This window comes from Galendromus occidentalis, unplaced genomic scaffold (genome assembly GCF_000255335.2).
Source record: "Galendromus occidentalis unplaced genomic scaffold, Mocc_1.1 scf7180000077485, whole genome shotgun sequence".
NCBI classification, from domain to species: Eukaryota; Metazoa; Arthropoda; class Arachnida; order Mesostigmata; family Phytoseiidae; genus Galendromus; species Galendromus occidentalis.
Window position 1 is genome coordinate 815,422 of NW_003805473.1, and position 21,889 is coordinate 837,310.

The 21,889-nt window shown below is 51.0% G+C and overlaps 1 protein-coding gene across 1 annotated transcript in view; it reads left to right on the plus strand.

The window, feature by feature from the left end:
• Hil (peptidase hillarin) overlaps window positions 1-21,623 on the plus strand; it is a 23,529-nt gene extending 1,906 nt beyond the window's left edge. The window contains exons 2-11 of the mRNA XM_029112148.1: window positions 12,979-13,095; window positions 13,301-13,467; window positions 17,116-17,239; window positions 18,900-19,114; window positions 19,739-19,951; window positions 20,078-20,186; window positions 20,285-20,475; window positions 20,594-20,821; window positions 20,953-21,200; window positions 21,331-21,623. Coding sequence (XP_028967981.1) covers window positions 12,979-13,095; window positions 13,301-13,467; window positions 17,116-17,239; window positions 18,900-19,114; window positions 19,739-19,951; window positions 20,078-20,186; window positions 20,285-20,475; window positions 20,594-20,821; window positions 20,953-21,200; window positions 21,331-21,623 — 1,905 coding nt within the window. The remainder of the gene's footprint in view (window positions 1-12,978; window positions 13,096-13,300; window positions 13,468-17,115; window positions 17,240-18,899; window positions 19,115-19,738; window positions 19,952-20,077; window positions 20,187-20,284; window positions 20,476-20,593; window positions 20,822-20,952; window positions 21,201-21,330) is intronic.
• Window positions 21,624-21,889: the final 266 nt, after the last annotated feature.

The window sequence follows — 21,889 nt, forward strand, 5'->3', positions numbered from 1 at the left end:
CTTCTCTAATAGATCCCAAGAGAAGAGCGGCCGCCGGGCCGATGGCCGTGCCTATGACTGCGGTTGCAGTAGTTTCAGTGCCGCATCCGCCAAAGTCGGTTTATGTACGGCTGCGACTTCCGCTGCCATCGCTCCTGCCTTCGGAATGTCTTGTTATTCTCAATTTGCTGCTCGGCTCTTGAGTTTTTGCGCTGGGAAGCTTCCCGTGAACGACTGTCATGAGTAGAGCCCGTGACTTCATGCAAAATGCATATAATGCATAAAAATGCATATTCTGGGCTCTTCCTCCTGAAAATGCATATTCTGCGCTTTAGGGCATGATTCTGCATATCCCATATTTTCCCCATCGATTCTCGCGGGTCTCGACGCTGAGAGCGACGTACAGCCATGGTCAACCGAGAATAGAAGGGAACGGTGATGAATCGGATACAACTTCCCGGATTTAGACAAGTTGGCCTCCAGCGGGAAGAAAATTTTCCTGAAGTCTGCCGATCGAGTGAGCACATTCCGCGAGATCGCCCCGGAGTGCCGCTGCCACCCCAGCCAGTTCTGACAAGATGGGGTACCTGGTTGAACCCAGCCGTCTATTACGCCGACCACTTCGACTCATTTTCGAAGGTTTTGTAAGCTCTGGACGCCAAAGACGCTGCGAGCATCGGAGCGGCTGCTCAATTGGTGAGGAAGCCCTCTGTAAGGAATTATCGCTCTTATAAAAGCAAACTTCGGAGAGCTCCCGCATGCCATCGAGAAACTCGAACCGAAGGGGCTGTCTTTGGTAGGTCGCGTGGGTATCTTCGAGGCACTTGTTAAAGATCTCAAGAAAACACCCGGTGATCTTGGGGACTTGGTCCCTAGGAAATGCGATGCGGTTGTGATTCGTAATGGCGGCTTCAGTATTCTCAAGGATGTCTCGGACATACTTCAGGGGGGGCAGCTCCGCGGATAGTCTCATTGGTCGCGACCCCTCGGAGATAGCCTGCTTCAAGTACGCACCGATCACGTCGGTGGATGTTGAAAGGAGCTCCTCTAGTTTGAAGCACCTTCTCAGCGCCCGTCGTCAGAGTTTTACGTTTGAAAATTTGAAGATGCATCTCATTGTCTACTGTAACCCGTAACCTAAATTGTGCCTGTATTAAGCAGGATTGAGTCAATTCCAGAAAGTATCATAAAACCTGAACGAAGCTCCTATTTTTTTGTGCATATTTCTCTTTTTCAATGCATATATCGGCCCTTTTTCAGGGCATACTTGCATGCATATTTCCGGTTTTTATAGTGCATGAAGTCACGGGCTCTACTCATCAACCGCGAATGCTTCGGCCGTCTTGGCACCGCCCCCGCTGTCAAGAGATCCGTCAGCTTTAGCCGAATCGCACATTTTCCCGCGGCTCCGGCTTGAGTGGATCTGTTGAGTGCTCGTGTAACCGCACTCAGTCAGTCAGTGTCACAGGGTCCGCTTCAAATGTGCCCGAGTATTTGAACGGAGCCAGAAACTCGGAAGTTATTCTCCGTACCGGTCTGCCCGCTTTATCGAGTTTGGGGGCGATCCGAGGCGGAACTTCCGATGCCGTCTGAGGTGAGGCGTGAATGTGTGGAATCGGGAGTCAGCCGGCGTGAACCCTCAGAAGTGCTAAGCAGGCGGACAGGCAGGCAAGCAAACAGGCAGATGCGCTGCTGCTAAACCGAGCAAAGCCATTATCTGTAAGCGAGCAGCAATAGTAGATACTCTGAACGAACGTGAACACACCGGAAAACCAGTGGACGGTGTGAGCGATTTGTATGATCGTCGAGCTGAATGAAACGTTCGGCTTGACTGGGGTCATCTCGGCTCACCTGCGCTCGCCACAACTGAGCGACCCGGTCGACGCGAGTCAAGGAGATGGCGAGAATGGATCTGAGGTGAAATAGTACGTATCGAATTCACTCGAGATCCGAGCGGCTGGTAACGGTGCTTGTCGAGTCGACGGTCCATGCAGTCCGATCTGTCACCGATTTCACGCGACACGTGCCCGGAGGCAAATTTGTCGCGGCTGCTTAGAGCCCTCATTCCGGTTACCGTTGTCATTTGCTCTGGCAAGAGTCTTTGGCCGAATAGATGGATGGATGGACGTCTGCCTGCCGAATGGGCGGCTCGGTGAATGCCGTTCCGTTAACGGCGACTCCGCGCATCGCCAACGACATGGCTCTTTACTATGTCTCTTTGAAAGGTCGAATCGAGGCCGAGAGCTCGAGAGATCTCTCGGACTTCCTCGGATATCCGACGAGCTCGATTGGACTCGTCAGCGGGGAATCTCCCCTTCCCGGAATGCGCATCCCTCCAAAGTGGGGGCGCGATCGCGATTTCGGCAACTCAAGAGATCAGATACCTCGAGTCGTCTCCTCTCAGGCGAAGATCAATCTCAATCGCTGTGTTTATCGTCCGACCCTACACGTGTTCGCGTCCAATGTCGACTCCGGCTCCGACCAAGCTGAGCACGACAGAATATCGCTGGCTCGCGTGTTTGAGGATCGGCTGCGTTCTTCTAGAGAAGCTCAGCTGAAACTTCGCACTGAGGGTCAGTTCGAGCGTTTCCAAGAAGACGGCTGCGGCAGCAGCAGCAGAAATAAGAACAGAACTTCAAAGCTCCCTATTGATGGAATACAATGGAACACAAAAAGACGAATCGTTGAGAGAACAGTCGGGTTTTCTTCGGCAAGTGCAAGTCGTTTCCTTGTTTCATAGATTGCGAGCTCTCTTTCGTCGCGGCTGTCAACGCGCAAAGATGAGTTGGTGCGGATCTCTCGGCGAATGGCAAGGGCTCTAGAGCAATCAGCGGATAGTTTTTTGCGGGATTCAGGGGAGCAAATTATGCGCTAACGGTGGCAAGTCATGCTCCGCGTCGATCGTATGATGAGGATTCTCATCATAAAATCGTTTCCTCCCTGAAATTCCAATTCACATTGGAGCCCAGAAGCTCCGGGAATGCTCTGGTTCGTTCCGGGAGTACCGTCAACTTGTTAAATGGATGCGATCCCCCTAATTTTTTTTTCTTTATTTTGCCGTTTATGAATCTCGGCTCATTTGGTATTTTTCACGCCACCAATCCATCGTAGCCAATTAAGGAGCCCCTTCGCGTTCTGGTGAGCCCTCAAAGTTCCCATCGCTTTTAGGCGCATTTACTGTGCTCCGTGGTGATCCCCTTGATGTTGTTGCTGTTATCGTCGTCGTCGTCGCCATCATCATCGAGACTCTGGTCTCATTCATTCAGTCCGTGGTGGCGGTGGTTTGTGAATCGTGTTGATGTTGGATGAAGTTAAACGTGATCAGAGAGTTGCGGACTTTGTCGATTGAGCTATTTGGAAGCGATTTTGACGTGCTACGTGATTTCGCTACTCGGTGGATTCTTGCAAACTAACAGATAAACGGGTGCTCCGCTTCTTTGCGTAGACCCGACTCTTCGTTGAGAGCGGGCGGAGCGACGAGCAGGGCCGTGGTCTTGGGTGTCGCTGATGATGAAAATGGCTTTCGGAAGAGGGAATTCCGTGGGAAACAGTTTCCACCGTTTTCGCCGAGCGGAAATCTGCTGAAACCCGCAGGGATTCGGATGACTGAGCGTTCTACGCGGATCCATGTCTTTAGCGTTTCGAAAGCTTCTACGTAATTCAACGAAACTGTCACACGCCACCAGAAAGTCAGCGATGAGAATAGCGACACCTGAATCAGGAATTTTGCTTTCGTGTGCGTTCCTCGACGTCTCAGAGTCTCGAACGACAAGCCGAGGCAATTCTTGATCGAGCGGAGTATCAAGCCACCGTCCAGAGCAGTCGCTTCAGAGAGACTGATGAGGGATCTTGATGTCCATCTATTGACCTTGCAACGATGATTGCTACGGTGAACTCGACTATACGATGGGGAACAAGCATGAATCAACAGATTCATCGATGAGTGATCGGAGGCATGAGTGAATAGATGAGTTTGTTGATGGACCTCATGTAAGCATTAGATCAGCCCTTTCCGACTGACCCGTTCTATTGTGCTCCGGCTAAGCCATTGATGTGGTACCTCTGACAGAGCGAGTCTCGACTCGTCATTCTGACGACAGCCTTATTTGATTCTCGAGAGAATCCTGAAATCATCGATGGGAAGGTTCGGCCGCTTGGGGAAAGTGACCCGGAACGTGGAATGAGGTTGCATACGTCATCCCCTGATCCACCGAGATGCGAAAGGCAGGAGACATTTTCGAGACCCTGTAGAACTAGACTAGCCCCATGAATGATTTTCGGGAGTTTCACGACCAGCCTGCGTACGCCCAGGTCGTCAGATCACTTGGCGGGACCCTCGTATGTCTTCCGAAAGTCTAGAAAAATTCAGACACCGACAAGCACACACGGAATTATCGGCGTCCACGGCTGCGGCGTTTCTTTTTGAAAGCGCTCTATATTAGGTCAAGTACTGGGCGAAATGTTGCGCAGTGGTCATGGGCGGTCGTTTATTAGCGGTCACCGTCCAGCGTCGAAGTCCGCCAAGTCTGATAGCGTCTGTTACATGACGTGCATGCGCACATTTACGCTACGCCCGTTCGCAGCTCATTTGTTCAGACAACCTCGCTTCGCTCACCGTCTCGTACTGGAATGAATTCATATGTATGTAATTCGGTGAACCGAATGCATGGGACATGGGGGATCGGGTAGATCTCCGAGCGGTTCAACACTCCTGCGTGAAATGCTGTGTCGTCAGTGTCGTGAACCGTTTTTCTGATGAACGTTTCACCGTAAAGGAGCAGAGCGCCCACTTGGGTGTGGTATTCACCAGAATACGGCACCAATGCTGCGGGAGATCTTTCGAGACCAGAATTCCCTTCGGATCGAGATTTATGAAATGGAGGATACAGATATGTACAGATCGAACCGACTAAGGGATTTCGAGCTCATTCGTTGAAGACCTCCAGAATCTCTTCTGAGCGTTTCGCACGATCCCGTCAGGCACCGTACGAGTAGTCCTCCGGAATACGAAATCAATGGTCGAATCGGCTCTCTACATGAGTATTCGCCGATCGCAATGATCTCGTCTTTGTCGTTGCAGTCAGAGCCGAGAGACTCTACACGGAACGCTGCAACGGAAGGGGAAACACAGACAAATACTTGGCACAACAGCGGCTTCGCGGCGCGATGCACTTCGGGTCTAAAAGCTTCGCTGCATTCATAAAATGTATAGGTACCGACAACAGCTGCTCCAGCCACCGCGAACTTCTCAAGGTTGCGAACTACAAGTGAAACTCTTTATTTGTGATTTTTTGCCCACACTGTTTAGGCAGGCCAGTGGGAGCGCAGAGTTTTTATATATTTGTCACTTTGTACTGGAAAAATCGATCATCCCAAAGGACGTAGGTCGCGAGAGAATCGATTTGGAGACGAATGAAAGCTTTGACGACAAAGTTGATCCATCGAGACGGGAACCCTTATGACAGAGCTGCCCGCAGACGCATAAAATCATCTGACGCAGTCGCAGACGCATCTGACGATTCGACCCGGGCGACCTTCGATGGCCACATGGCGGTGAAGGGATCCATGAAAATCCGTTGACATGAGTTTTACTCCGAAAAGTGCCGGTTCCATGCATCGAATGGGATCATGACTCAGTCAGTCGGTCAGATCCGATTCGTCTGGAAGATGCTTCCGTTCTCTACGGGATACTGAAAGAAGAATTGCTCAATACCCGGTGCGACATTTTCCTCCACTTCGACTCATTCTCGCAAGTTTGTTTTCCGCACGCGTCCACCTGACACGTACCTTGCGGAGCTCACGGGAGCGCTTGAAAGTGGGAACTTCGGCGCCTTATCGGGATTCTGCTCAGGAATCCGGATGTCCAAGGTCACCGTATCAGACCATTCTCTAGGATAGGGAATGATGAATTTTCGGTGAATAGTTGGAGCTCACAGAGGCGACTTCTTTATTATAATAACCCCATTTCCGTGGGCTGAACCAAGTCTAAGTCCGTCTACTTCGTGCGACAGGTCGCTTAAGATCGAGGTGAATCCCGAAAGCGAAAGTCATCCTCATGTGCAGTCAGTGAATCCTTGTTCTATCCATCCATCTATCTATTGAATGCATTCTGCTGCTTCGATCATCGAGGCATTCACGCGCAGAGGCAGCCAGTGTTCGCCCTGCTCGCTCGCGATCACTGATCAACGCCACGCGTCTTCCGAATGAAGCCGGCCAGCCAAGCGCGGAACTCCATCCAGATTTGAATAATTATTTCATTGATCGGAGCCCCCAGAAATCCCGTTATGGCATTCATGAACCTTCGTTTGATAGAAGCGGCATGTTTGTTCGTATGCCGGTATCAGCGGGAATAATCGCTATAAGGCTTCTGGAATCGATTTTCTCAAAGTTTCTCATCAGGCGTGCGAGGCGATAGCTCTCGTGAGCCCTTCCCTTGAGTCCGATCTAAGTGAGGTTTGCCAAGAGAGCGCTTTTAAACGAGAGAGGGAGAAGTGTGAACTTCGGAGTTCGAATGAATGCTAGCAGATGCTTCGCAGGAAAAGAACGAGAGCCTCGAAGTACCAATTACTAATTTCACCCCGCGCCTCTTTCTCCTCACCCATCGGCAGTCTTGGAATTGCGAGAGCGCTCTACCATGTCCCCGCGGAAGCTCGCTCGGTCTGAGAAATCCAGGGGCCCCTTATCGATACGTCGAGTATATCTACAGCAATAGATAAGCCTGCTTTTTCTCTATGATCGGCGACGTAAAATCTTTCGGTCATTCAATTAGATAAGGTTACGCCACTCCAAAACAATGCGGAAGTTTTTGTGGATCGTTTCTCTAATTTGCGAAAATAAGCATGCCGAGTGATTAAGTCGATTTTAGTGGCTACACGGCTCGCCGGATAAACGCTAATAGCTCGTTGTGGGTAGCTTTCTGGTTGATTTTGATTGTGGAAGAAATACCGTCACTGTCTTCAATTGAAACCCTGTCGGGGAAGAGCTGCGCTTCTCCTTGTTCCGTAAACGCTTGTCCTCTTTTAATCACTTGAGCACATGTACAAGCCATCAAAACCGACGACTTTGACGGAGCAGTCGTCATTCGTGATTCTCAAGATGCTAGTTCTCGTCCGGTAATGGTGAAGGAAGCTGGTGCTGCTGTAAGCTCTTTATCGCAATCAGTTCCTTGTTCACGAAGATAACCGCAGAAAACCCCGATTCTGTAAGCTCTCGGCTGCCGACGAGTTCCGCCGGTCCTCCGGACCTCCGAGAGATTTCCGACTCGACGCCAGAGGAATATATAGTCGAGCATGAACCTGTAGATTCGTGCATGAAGGCGCCGCCCGAGTCGCGGAAGTCGCTGGTCCGACGCTCTTCGCCGGCTGCTCCAAAGTGGTGACAATGCAGTCCCAATGGCTACCGCAAAGTTCAATGCGGGGACTTGGCCCATGATTCTTCCTCACGCAATTTGTGGAGCTCCTCGCAGTACATAACTTTCCGACGCACGATGAGTATCCCTTGGAGGACGGTTGAATCGCTTCACCCTCTGAGAATTTCTTCCGTTTCCGCCCACGGTGGCAGAGAGAGAAACTCTCCCGATGTCTCTCGCACTTCCGATATTCACTCGATAGCATGAAGCTCCGCTCCTAGTGAAATATTTCCTCTTCAGCCGCAACCGCTCCCGGGAGGGAGGGTTCCCTTCAAATATCAGCTGTTCGAGATGTGCAAGGTCAGGGCTTCGCTGATCTTCAGGGGCGATTTGATCGGGCATATTCTGCTACTGATCCGTGGGGGAGACTAACTAAAAAATAGCGGATTGTAGAAAGCGGGCGGGGTCGCCCTTGAGGAACCGATCGGTATCTCCGCTCCATTTGAGCGACTTTTTCCGCTCACTCAATTCAGAGTTGACTCTCTATTGCGGGAGTGACGGGAATGGTCCCGGAGGGCGGGGGGAGTATCCCATGATCGCCGTTGTGACTACGAAACCACGAACAGTGGGCGAGCGTGATGGTATCGGCTCCTCAGCAGTCCTGATCTTTCTATGTCGTTCCATCGAACATGTCCCGAAAAAGACTCGTCAACACAAGTCTTCAAAAATATGCGACTTGGGGCGTAGAAGGAGCCGAAATAGGTCCCAAGCGTAGAGTTCGACACAAAAGCCTCTCATCCGATGTCTTACCACATTATCGAGTTAACTGATGTCGAAACAAGTAGCTAGAAGAAGATAAATTGGGGAACTTCACAAAGCAGACCAAAAAACTCGAGACAGCTCATCGTCATGGTCTGCCTTTCTGGAGAACCGTCGTTGACGAATTATCCGTGGAAAGACGAAAGGTCTGAGCTCGTGGACCCAGCTCCGATTTTTTTTTCGATCGAGTCGCCAGGAGTACATCACACGAGAATTAAAATGAGCGAACTCCTACGGCAACGATGGTCACGTATTCTCACCTATACGGCAGCGTAGCAGACTGCACAGTGAATGGGTGGGGCTCGAATGTAGCAACTACGGCACGTCGAAACGGTGCTCAGACTCATTTAGAAAGGCACTCTTCGATTTTTCCGTCAGCGGCTTCTTCCCTGCCCCTTCCCTGAGCGGTAAAAGTACGGGATATTGCCACAAACGTAGATTCGAGCCTTTGCGTCTCCGGATCCGCTACTCCGTACCTTGTTGTAGGTCTGGGACAATTTCCCCTGTTGTTTCCGTTCCCCTCTTCAACCGCAAATCGATTTTACGGGACTTTTCATAGAACAGGAGGAAAAATCAATTCGACAAGGAATGAGAAGCGGCGTCTTCCGCTGTTTTCCGGCGGGGATAAAAGCCCAGGCGGTGCCGGCGCGGATGTGCACAGAACATTCGTCCAGCCGCCTTTGTTTTACGAAACTCCCTTAATTAATGCGCGCTCATCCCAGCGCGGTTCCTTCGGTGTGTTGGTTGTCGGGATCCTTGTTGCCATATCATCAATAAATATGTGAGCGGCTCAAAGCGAACTCTTCAGGTACAATTGCAGGGTCAGCTCCGATGTGAGGCGGGAGAAAATGCCCGAAAGATTAATCAGTCTAATCGATGGCGAGCTTTCGATGGGAAACATATAATCGAAGATGCTGAAAACGCGTCAGTCTCGTTAGATGTTCATGACGAAATCTGGCGGTCCGATCGATCGATCGATCGATCGATGGACCGACCGAGCGGCTTACAAGCGGTCGCTCATTTCTACATGTGGCCTAGTGTGAGGGATTCTCGACTGCGTATTCCACTGATCCATCTACTGGTCGACCTCGACCGGTGAGCTTCTATGGATTGTGTTGGATGCCTTAAGTTTCTCGTTAAGGAGCTTGAAGCGCGAGTCCCGACTGCCTGCGAGTTGATTCTGTTTTTCAAGCGTACGCAGACTCTCCGGGCTGACAGAGAAAAACTGCGCCGGGAAGATTGGCCCACGGAAGATAATTCTCGGGCAAAACGGGAGTCGTCGGGCAGATAGCTATGGAGAGCGATGGGATCACAATGGCGGGTCCACCGCTTGCGGTCCCCATGAACTGCGCTAGACGGGTGCGATCGATTGGTGAATAATAATTAGCTGGTAATCGAATTGTCACTTCAGTCACCACTGCACCCTCTGTTTATGAGCCGCCCACTCGAGATTCCAACTGCTTCGACTTACGTCTCTCTCTTTCCCTCTGAGAAGCAACTCTTCTTGCGACGCAACGAGGACCTTGAGTTGAGCCCACTCGGTGATTGTCTGGCGTCTTCGTCGTATTTGGCGTATTCGTCGGATTCATCTCTGCGCCGCTTCGCATTCCTGTCGCACGCTCAATCACAAGCAGCCGACAACGTACAGCATGCTGAAACGTTTCTTCAAAGATAGCGTTCGTCGAACGCATTCGAAAAGCAATGGCCACTCGAATAGCAATGGCCATAGGTCGCCCGAGCCGCCTGTTATCCAACCAGTGCCCCACTATTCGGTTTACTCCACAATGGACCGTCACGGTCAGCCTCCGAAAGTGAAGATCGAACGTGAGGTGGTCAGTTTCGCCACGAAAATGGGACCCTTAGCGCTCGTAAGTAGACTGGCGACGATCCGCTCACCGTAGAATGTCGTGTGGGAACCATTGTGACTTCCTGAAGTAGCTAATTATCGACTCCTTGTCGACTACATGATGTAGTCAACATGTTCACGGCGAAACGGAATTCGCGGTGATTAGAAGAACTTTGCACAGAGAGATGCTCGAGAATCGCTGGGGAGCGATTCTCGAGTCGGAGAGATCCGAAGCAGACTGTGGAGCACGATTGCATTGTCGAACTCGTAGGATCGACGGAGCCCACACGGACAATCCGCAGCGTTCCCAATCATTGCTCGCTGTTCTTCAATTGACGTGAAAGTGAAGCTTGGATGCGATTAATCGTTCCACGAGTCCACATAATGACACTTCCGTAATGGTTGTCGTCCAAGCGACCGTTCAGGAGAAGGGAAAACGCGCAGTTAGCGCCGGATACGGATCTGCATCGAGTGGGTGTAACGTTCTTCTATATTACGTAGAGCTACGAGCGGGGAATGTTATTGTCGGAGGATAAGTGCAACGAGTCTTCATTTCCAAACAGACTTCAATTCCTCTGCCCCGGAAGCACAATAATTATTGAAGGAAATTGCAGCGTGGCGCTTTATTTGAAGCCTCACGAGACTCCGTTGATTTCCAAGGAATAATCCGTCGGAGACCGAGCAAACAAGTATATCGGAAAGCCCCTAGAGCACATTCCGATCATCGTAATTCATTAGAGAACATGCTCTCGAATGTCTATTTTCCCTCGTTCGCATCTCTTCCAACAGGAAGGATCCTCCTGCTCACTAGATGTGTCCGCGTTATCGCGCCGTGTAAAGTCACATTCGTATGAGAACGTATGCCGATCCTCTCGACTTCTAAAGAGCAGAGCGGCCGAAAGTGCCGCTAAGTCGGGCACCGTTACCATAATGAAGGGTTGACTTGCTCGGCAAACCGTCCGTTTGTTCGTCGACGACCGCCTGACGTCCCGCGGGCCCCAAGGAATTCCGCCGGAATGACCAGCCGGTCTGAATCGTTGGAAGTGGCGTTCGCTGATTTATACGTGCACCGACAGCGGCTGGACCGATAGATGGAAGGTGGACATCCGTGACGTAAGGAGTCACCAAGCATCAACGAGCTGCTGCGATGCCCTTTTGCAAGCTCGACAAACTGACAGCACAAGCAGCAGCAACTGCACGAGGCGGCAAGCGTTCGCCTGGCTGATGACTTGAGAAGTTACCGATCTCTTACCGACCGAGCTCGTTCGAAGATTTCTATCCGTTTGTTCGACCCGTTGACCCTGGCTGTGACCCCATGTCGTGTGCAGGCCCGCAAGTACATGGCGCTTGCTTGGTTGGCTCGTTGCTCGTCGCCACAATTTCATTTGCCGCATCGTTGAAGCCAGTAACTCCATATGAGCGGACCAGAATAATCTTTGTCGACCAATTGGATGGGATTGGCTCGCGTTCCGGGCATTATCCGCCATGACATGGAAAATTCGATAATTATTTCCTCAGGCAGTGATAAAAATCGTTGCCCCGAATATCCCCTGGGAGGCATGAGAAGAAGGCGCAGGGAAAAGCCTGTTTACAGTTGCTTTGCAATTTCCCCTGGTCGAGAACGGATGAGAAATGCTTGTTTATGGAATTAATTCCCAACGGGTGGCAAACTTTGCATGAAGATGTGTGCGCGCCGACTGATGCGCCGTGTCTGTCTCCGCGGGATCGCCAACCCGCAGCTTCTTCATCGTAGGAATTTTGGAATGTTTACATTTCACTCGTGGGCCCGTTCAAACTTCATCGAAGCTAGTCGACCCTGAGCCAGCATTCTCGTGGATCCCGTATCGCGCGAACGACAGGTATTCTTTGGTTGTACGCATTCGTCGATTTCATAGAGGGAATTCCTCGAAATTCTTCCGTCTGGGCAAGATGAAGTACAGATCAAATCTTTCACGAGTCGCTTGCCACCTTCGCACGGTCAGCCACTCAGGCCAAGTTCACCAGCACTATCTTTGAGCTCTATATCGACTTCTTCGAAGCTGAATGGAAGCTTCGCGATCGCTGTCAGCGCGGGGGATCTTCAGCGACGCTGTGGGCGATCTTAGAAGCTTGTCGGAGCTTCTGATGCCGATTTATCCCCGCGACAATAGTTGACGTGACACGAGCATCGCGTCGGGGTCCTCGATACCTGTAAGGAAGCTAAGCATCGAGACACGAACGCAAATATACATCGCCATCCTTTTGCGCCGATTAGGCTCTCGCCTCCAAGAAATTCATAAATTATTTTTCGCATCCATATCTGTCCAGCCAGAGCATCAGAATGGGAATTAGGTATCTTGATTTTGGAGAGCAAAACCGAATATTTCGACTCTGAACCCGAACAAATAGGATGAAATCGAGCGCGCTTCAAGAAGAGGTTTCGTGAAGTCGAATCTCTCCGCGGCTGAAAACGGCCGCAAAACGATCTTGATTCAGCCACACCAGGGCAGGAAGTCGATGGGAAAAAGTTGAACAAACTGAGACGGACGACGCGCGGGCACGCCCTCGGGATTGGACGTTTCTATTTCAACGTGATGGATTTCAACGCAGAACTACTTTCATGCTTCTCCCTCGAGACGAGCAGAAAAACCGAAAACCAGAGAACCCCCATGGAATTTCGAGCTCTTTCGCGTAGGGGTCGGTCGCTCACTCCCTCGGGCACATAGGGAACACCTGCTCCCTGAGGAAGAATCAGCGCTGCAAGGGAGTGGTTGATTCTTGAAATGAAGGCCCGAAGCGGAGGGTTAGCACGACGGGCGGGAAGACGGATAACTTGGGATGAAGACTCATAATTTTTTCGAAATTTGTCTTGCGGCGGCCTGGACCAGAAAACGTGCCTAATCGAATGCACTCCATCAAATCTCATGTAGGAATGTTGTGCCAGGAATAGAGTCATTCTGTCATGAGTTGTGTGCTGCATTCATTCTGAATATTCATTCGATTTCAGGATGCCGAAACCCAGCGGACCTTGGAGATGCGGCACAGAATGGAGGAGGATGATTTGTACAGACAATTTGCCAAGAAAAGAGTAGAAGAAGAGACTGTCATGCAGCATCAGATCAGGGTGAGTCCGTCGGCCTAGAAATTAAAATTCTTAGGGACACGCTTCCATTTTGATAACGGCTGCATTGTCCGTTCATTGTTCCATATAGTCGGTCAAGAGTCCTTTTCAAATGAAATCCGCGCAGGCTGTCAGCGGCGGGGACCGCCAGCCTCGCTCGCCAGTGGAAGAGTAAAGTTGACTGTCTAAGAGTAAATCGCCCTTACAGGAAGAGTGGGAGAAAGAGCTTGAGAAATTAACATCTCGCTATCACCAAGAAATTCGACGCAAGCGAAACAACTTCGCCGTCACTCCAGACGAAGAGCGTGCAATGACCATGAGACACCAAAAGGACAAAGACGACCTTGAGAAAAACATGACTGTCAAACTGGACAGGTAAGACCACTCCGGGAAGTTTTGAGCCATCGAGCGTTGTTCAACATTCCCCGCGTATCGTTCTGAAAAGGTTCCTTTGAAGTTCAACTTCCTAGAAGAAGACCCGTTCATCGGTTACAAACGGCGTCTTGGCACAAGTGAGGTTACGATGGCCCATCGTATGAACGAAACGAGAAAATCTTCCGGTCCGCTTAGCACACGTCTCCAGTCGGAATGACATGAAAGCACGAGAACTTTTAGTGTGGGCGCGAGCTCCATCGGAGATTAAGGGCATTGGAGCACAGAGCTATGGCAGTCGGATACTGAGGGACCGAATCTATCGCTCGAGGTCAAAAAGAGTCGCTTTATCATCCGACGCCGCACCAACAGTATCCTCGCGGCGGCCTCGGGAAAATATTGTACTTCGGCGACCGACAGCTATTCATTTTTGAAATTTACATTTTATGGGGCAGAAGTGCGGTGAGAATGAAGCTATTCCCGCGATCCGTTTGATGATCACGTGCTGTTAATATCCGCATTGATGCAGCTCGGGTGAGGCCGACTTGCTCGCAGCTCCATTCGAAATTCTCTTGTCAAGCTCTAATTACTCGGAGCAAATAATCTGGAACGGCGAGGTTTCTGTTGCCACTTCGCCAGCTGCCCGGTCGTGTCAAAGCAATCTGGACACAACGAAGACAATGCCGCCCGCCGCTATTGCTGCTTTGAAGAGATGAAGCTCATGAGCTTCGCGTCGACGAACTGAGCGGCTGTCTGACTACATGGACGCCGTCGTCGCCACCACGGAGACTAGTGGGCGGATATTACGGCTTGCTTCCAATGCTCTCTGCTGCTTTTTCCATTGTTGGTATGACACATTCATTGCTGCATTTGTTACACCAATCAGATACGACGCGCGCTGGTTCACAATGGCAGGGCTTTTATTGAATTGAGAGATCATCGCTCTGGAATTCTCTCATCATCTGTGCGCGTGACGAAGTCGTACAATGAAGAGACATTATAAGAGTTTCGAACGATTTGGGAGATCATCGTTGAGAATTTTCGAATATGTATCAGGATCAATCGAAATCTGGGTTGGTCCCGATGGGATTAGGAGCTGAAGAGGAGACGAGAAGGGAGACTCGCAGCCTTCTTCGGTTCGCCACCCCTCGTACGCCTCTTCCCCCCACCGGAGATCCTGTAGAGAATTCCCTTCATGGAATATCGAGCTCTTGCTGATGCCAACTTCTCGAAACTTCCGAGGTCTCGCTCGAGCTATGGAGAACATCTCAAGACATTAGGGATATTCGGCGACTCACCGACGGGCCCTTCGACTTTAGATTCGGCGAACGGGATTCGAAAGAAAGAAGTGGAAAGGGACATCTAGTGATAGGACAGCGACACGAGTTCACAAAAACAACCTTTGTACGCGCGATTCGATTTACTATATTCGTTCCGAAGCCGTCATGGGAAATCAGAGCCGACAAGCACAACGCCACAAGGTTTCTGGTCGGAGTCCAAATGTTCGTCCGTCTGGGTGTTTGTCGAGCCGAAAGTCTCGTTTCCGAAACTTTGATGCTCAAGATCCCTGCTCCCTTTCCGGCCGAGTGTCTCGATCCGGAGGCATCCGTATCGTGGTCCTCTCGGTCATACATCAAGCAGGAGGGCACAAATTCGAGACTCAATTCGTCGGAGGATGCTCAATACCGAATGGAGACCAAGCCCCAGGCCCCGCGACGGAAGAAGGTTATGGGGAGTTTTGAGTCCGGTTCCGATCTTCGACCAGATGTTTTGGTAGAGGTTCGATGGATAAACGTGCGCAGAAGACCCGTCCGACTCTTGCGGATCAGAAGCGGGACATGACGGAATAGGTCCAATGATTGTACGTATGGGCTTGACTTTGCGTCGTTCAGGAATTCCATTTGCGGTTATGAGTTCGGTCTTGCCAAGAGGGGATACGACAAGACGTACCAGCAAAAACGAGTTTTTGATGAACGGGGGATAGACACGCTGTCCAGCCAATCAGGAGACTTCGTTCGTCGTGATGAGCTTTGAACTTTCGCCCTGGGCTTGGCGGACGAACCCTTCGAGCCCTCCGAATTTTTCTAACGCACTTGTCCCGTCTGCGTGTCGTCCACTCCCTCACTGTCCCTTCAAGATTTTTTTTCATATCGAATTACCAGGGCTGTGAGTGAAACAGGTGCCGACGGGGCGTGGCTCTTGCAACGGCCGCCTTGCAAAGGCTGTTAGCTGCCGAATTCTCGGGACAGGATGTCTTCGATAGTTGTCTTTCTTTCCGAGCGTGGGACGAGCCTCACGCCGAGTCCCTCTCACAGAGACTTCTGACTGATGCTCTGACTGCGATCCGATGACTCCTGGATCGACTTGACATTTCGAGTTGAATGACTCCGCTAGACACACGCTATTGATTTCTGGCGTCTTCGGAAACCGACGCTCCGCAACGATCTGTGCGCCAGTCGTCAGCTCGGTGCACGAGCGTGCGGACGTCTTTCTAGTCTGCATGGGCGGAGATCTATTTGGACAAAAGCACTCGTGGACTGAGAACTCGTGAGAGCCCGAAGCCCGAGCAGCGTATGATCCCGCGGATATAGGATCAGGGAAACGCAGAGTTCCCGGTGGGAAACCCCCATTTGTCTCGTGTAGATTAGTGCCCTGTGCTGAACGAAGAGCCGCAAAATCATCGAGAGACTCAGCGGTGTCGTCTCCGCAGTTCGGACCGTTTAAGTGGCGTTGCTTCGGAATTGGAAACTTTCGTGATCTGAGCTGTGGAATCACCGCCGGGATGCTCGAAATTTTCTTGCCCCAAACTCACGAGCCGGTGACCGCTCTCGGTTGGTTCCGGCAGCGGTATCCTTCCTTCATAACGACGGCTCGTGATGATTTTGAGTATCTCGACGCGTCGGCTTCTTCGGCCTATTCCTTCAGTCAGCTTCAGCATGTAACGACGTACGTATGGCGGTCGAAGCGTTCTCTCTGTCGGGTGTTCCGAACTGGGTTTCAACCCTAGCTGGAGGAGGATCCAAGAGAATCGATCCCGGCTCTTGAGCTCACAAAGGAACGCGCTACCGAGAAACCCCGATATGGAGGCTCGTCATTCAGTGAGAAAACGATAACGCTTTGAAACCGGTGGATTTTCACCAGCTTGCGATGTCGCGCTACTGTCGGGATCGAGCGGATCGATAACCTGTATCGGCCGCGATACTGTCTTAAAGCGGAAAAAATAAATAAAACGTTGAACTTTGAATTGAACGTCCGTGTGCGGCCCTAGCGTCTGACGACTTTCGAATGCGAATCCCTGATGATAAAATTCCGTTGAGTTTTAATGTCGCACAGAGGATCACCCCGTTCCGTTCCCTACAGAAGGTGCAGGGCGAAACGCTTCATCACGTGAACGAGTGGAATCGCGTGATACCTCTGGCGCGAATGTGTCGTTAATATTTCTCGCGTAGGGGATTGCGCTCTATCTTCTCGAGCTCTTTGTATTCATTCCTCATACCCTGTTTCGTCTGTGTCCCGCTGCAGCGGCGAACGTGTTCGGTATATTTTCGGATGACTCTTAAAGTGCAATTTGGAGAGCAACGCTGCCGAGGGTGCTAGGGGACCCGGGGAGAGATTCGGACCTTAGAATCAAACTCTCTCATTCTTTCACAGGAGGAAAGAAGCGCTGACCCGCAAACTCATGGAAGCCGAAAGAGCCGCAACCGCGGATCTCGTGGAGAAGCATGCTGAGGAAATGCTTAACCTGATCAACGAAAAGCGTGAAGAAATCGTCCAGGTAATAGCTAACGGGAGCGATAATCCCTTTCGCCGCGAATCCTGTCGTTAGTCTCTCCTGATCGATCAAATTGGATGACCAAGACATTCCTGAATCGATTCATCATCCTCAACGCCTTCAAAGACTCTTCCCTTCCGAGTTTAAGGCCGTATTGCGGCTTACGCGCCAATATCACGACGGGCCTCCCCGAGGCGTTCCTCGGAGACTCCATTCTCTACCTACGAAACGTGTGGGCTCGCATAGAGGCCTGAGATCGAGTTTCGGATTCGCTACGACTCCCTGTCTTTCCCTCCAAAGGTTGTCGACAGGCTGACGTCGCTTTCAAAATCGTTCATTTCCCCGGTAACTGAATGAGGGCAGTCGAATACAATATGAGCCATGCCAGTGGTTCAGTGGTTTAGACATTTTTCGGTGGGGGTCGACAAAAGTGGGCCGTTTGAGTATCGTCGCTGAGCCGAAACGTCACTCGTTTCGGAATTAAGTGCGGCAACTTGTTCCTTTTGAAATTATCCCCCAAGTTGGGAGTCCCTGGCCATCCATTCGGAAGTGACCTGTGCACCGCCGAAATTCGAAGGGCCATATCCTTCGAACTTCCCGGTGCTCAGCGCCTTTTACATCTTCTCCCCAACAGCGAAGCTCTCGAGCGAGCTGGGGCTACGAACTCAGCTCAATTTGGATCTTCCGTGGCTCGAGGAACATCCTTTGGGAAAGATGTGGCCGAATCAGGAGAATCGCGAGGAGTTCCTGAAATGTGTTCACTCCGCCATCAAGAGGAAGATCGCGAGTTCTGGAGCCGCAGCTTGATTGAATTGATGGCCCGATTTTGTCGGCTGATATCGCTTCGAAATCCTGAATTACCAACAGGAGGATATCCAGAGATAATCGTCCAATGATGGAAAAAGCGGGATGTCTGCTCGGCGGTCATCCGACATGCTCCGTCATTTGCATTACCCAATGATCGCGCTCATGAAACCGCAGCGATTTCTGACGGCTCGGCGAAAAACCCGAAAAATTCGATCATGAAAACATAGAATGCTTAAAGAGTAATGAGCCTGTGATTGACATTTGACTCCCTCTCTCCGTCGTCGCTGTTCCGCGTTCCGCCAAGTTCATCTCGCTGCACAAAGTGACCTCGTTCTCTGCTGATCCCGGCTGGAGACGATGTTCGAGCAAGCGGCCTCACGTGAAGCAAACCCACCACGAGGGGTTCAGGAGCAAAGACTCTTCCTTTTGGCGTATACTGACATCCTACGGAAGATCGGATCAATGGTGCTGATGATCCATGGCTATTTTCCTCGGTATTTGCCCTTGTAGTTTTCTTTGCGCGGAGTCACCGAACAGGAAACGTCGTAAAACTCCACGGCACTGAAAATAGAAAAGTGAAACACCGAATTAAGAGCGTCTTGCTAAATCGATAATTCCTCGTTTTTCTCTGAGTGACTAATGGTGCGAAGCGATCTTCGGTCACGGAGTGCTTTCAGGCCGGTGACCAAAGAAAGCCGAAGGGAAAAACGAGTCGAATTGTTCGATAGAAACCCAAGCAATCTGTCCGTCGAGAAGAATGCTTCTCGCAGCGACGCTTCTTGCTCCGCACTTCGAAACTCCACGGGGACCCTTCGATTTCTAGCCCCACTCTGAAAATGTTTCTGTTTTTTTGCAGCGTGACGGTGGACACATTCACGATTCTTCATATCCCCTACATCCTCCGACCCCGGGCTATGCTTCGATTTCGAAGTTGGACATCTACATCGATCCATCGGTTTTCCAAGAATTGGATCAACAGGCAATAAACGTCGCGCAGGCCGACCAGAGAACCTTTACCGATCTTGTCCGACAACTTACGCACAATTGCGAGACGGACGTCGAGAAGGCAAGGTGAGCAGCATCAACACGGCGATGGAAGATCTTCAGTATGGTATATCTAGATAAGCCAGGGTTGAGTATCACGTTTCGCCCGGGCCGTGCGGACGTGCGGTTCTCAGCTCCCCCGTGTCATTCATCATTTCATTAGATCCATTCTTCGATTCGGCATCCGCAGCTTTTCGCGGAAGGGATTTCACGGCTCGTTTGATCATGGACCGTGAGAATTCAGTCCATGGGAACGAAAGAATGAAGCCTATCCCTCCTCATGAGGTGCGCGAGGCTCTTGTAGCGGGAATTCGAGCGTTTGATTTCTCAAGTCATCCTCGGCTCTGCCCTTCCGAAGGCACCGCTCACTGATAAGATGACCTACCTCGCGAAAAGAGAGGCTTGGTGCTTTTTTCTGGGCCGAGAACTTGGTCACGGCGCGTGTCGGATGTCGTCTTGTTGCTGTCGTCGTTCGCTCCGGCATTGAGACGAACGTGTTCACAAGCGGCGCTCGCGAGAGCAGAATCACCGGTCCATCTAACGCGTTTTCTTGACAAGGGGTCGACTGTATTCTGGTCACCTTATGAAGGAATGGAATATGACGCTGCTCCTTACGCTCCACCGGATTTCTGAAAAGCTTTCCACATTTAGGGCCATTTTCCGTTGGATTACGGTGAAGAACCTGAACCAGATGACGTTCGACGACACTATCAACGCCGACACTCCGATGGGAATCTTGCGAGGCATCAAGCATGGCACCGAGAGCTACCACGTTCTCTTCAAACGGCTCTGCAGTTACGCAGGGCTCCACTGCGTCGTCATCAAGGGCTATTCCAAGAGTGCCGGATATCAGCCAGGAATCAGGTAACTACCTTGTGCACCTCCCACGGTTGTCACTGTGGGGAGGTTTCGTATGGTTCTACAGCTCCCTCAGCTGTGACTGTCGTCTGGTGCCTAAGGAGAGGTTTCGCATTTTTCCGATTGTCCCAGGTTCGATGATAGTCGATTCCGAAATTCCTGGAACGCCGTCTATGTTGCCGGAGCTTGGCGGTTCGTGCAGTGCAATTGGGGTGCTCGTCATCTCGTGAACGCTAGAGAGGTGAGAAATCCCGATTGCAGCCATCGGATGTGTTCTGCAGAAGGATTCGACGTTCTCCAGAAAGGAACTCGCTCTTATTCCATAACTTCCGTTTCCAGGTCCCGAGGAACGGATCACGTAGCGAGTCAGATAAGCTACGGTACGAGTATGACGATCATTACTTTCTGACGGATGCTCGAGAGTTCATTTACGAGTTCTTCCCTCAAAATCCTGAATGGCAACTCCTGAAAAAACCAATCACTCTGCGAGATTTCGAAGAGCTCCCCTTCGTCCGATCGTTATTCTTCAGGTGGGTAGCGGTTGGAGAGCCACCGCATGCGGCAGCTCCTTTAAAGATCCATCTAATCAGAGTTGGCCCATGAATTCCCCATATTCATGCTCAATGAAAGGGAAATATCCCAATTCAGGTACGGGTTATATTTCCCCGACCCCGACACGAAAGCGACGCTCTTCACCGATCATACAGGAGGAACCACAGTCAGAATCGGGATGCCTCACGAACCAAGGCATTCTCTCATCTTCCACTACTCGCTCAAATATTTCGACCACAACGACCAAGCAATTGACAACTTTGATGGCGTCTCCCTCAAACGATTCGTCATGCAGTCCGTCGTGGACAATGTTGTTGCATTCAGGTTCGGTGCTTTTTTTTGGAAGATCCTGCCTCGGAATCCATAGGAATTCTTGTTTCCGGAAAAGATATAGACTTTCTCTCCCTCATCTCATTTATGCTGCTACTCGATTGATGAATATTTCCACTTTGCAGAGTGCACGCGCCGTGCAGCGGAACGTTCTTGTTAGACATTTTTGCCAACTCGGTGTCTCCGGAAGAGTATCTGACTGGGGAGCCCATGAAATTCAAGAGTGTGACCAAATTCAGGATTCTGTGTGAAGATTTGCACACGGTCATGATCCCGCTGCCGGAGTGCGCGGGTGGGGAATGGGGTCCCGAGAAAGCCTTGAGACTTTTCGGTCTCGACGCCATTAGTCACGAAGACGCGCTCATCATCGCAGGTTAGTCTCGGACATCAAGCATCAGTGATTCTCGCGAGCTGAATCTATCATCGGAGACTTGAAGTCAGAAATAAAGGATTCTCAAGACTTCCCCAAACGCTCCCGACGCTGACATTCTTTCACTTTACAGGTCGAGAACTTCAGATCCAGTTCCGGATGACGAGACCGCTGTCGGACTTCCTAGCCGCTCTTCACATGAACGGCTGTGATGAGAAGAAGCTCTCGAAATTCGTTTCGCATTCAGTCAGTGGCGATATGGTTTCGTTCTTCCTTAGTTTCCCTGAGGACGGCCAATACGGGCTCGACATCTACACCCGGGACCCCAACGAGCCACAGTCCAACGGTCATTACGACTCGCGCGGTAAAGACAAGCAGCTCCTGACTCATTGCTGCAAATACCTCATCAATGTTAGCCGGCGATGAGTTCATCATTGTATATATTGCCTTGACTCATCCTCCGACCGAACAGGGGGCGCAGGAGTACCCCAGCTGACCCACCTCGGGGAAGCGGCCGTGTGAAGCGGCATCGGTGCGGGGAGATAGGTCAGACGTAATCGTTGCAGCCGTTGAGGAAATCTATTCATACTCAAAGTGTCTCTGTGTCTAGCCCGCGTATGCTATACACGACGACCACTGCTCCCTATGAACAAAAAAGATTAGGAAACACTCAATGCAATTTCGGCCAGAGC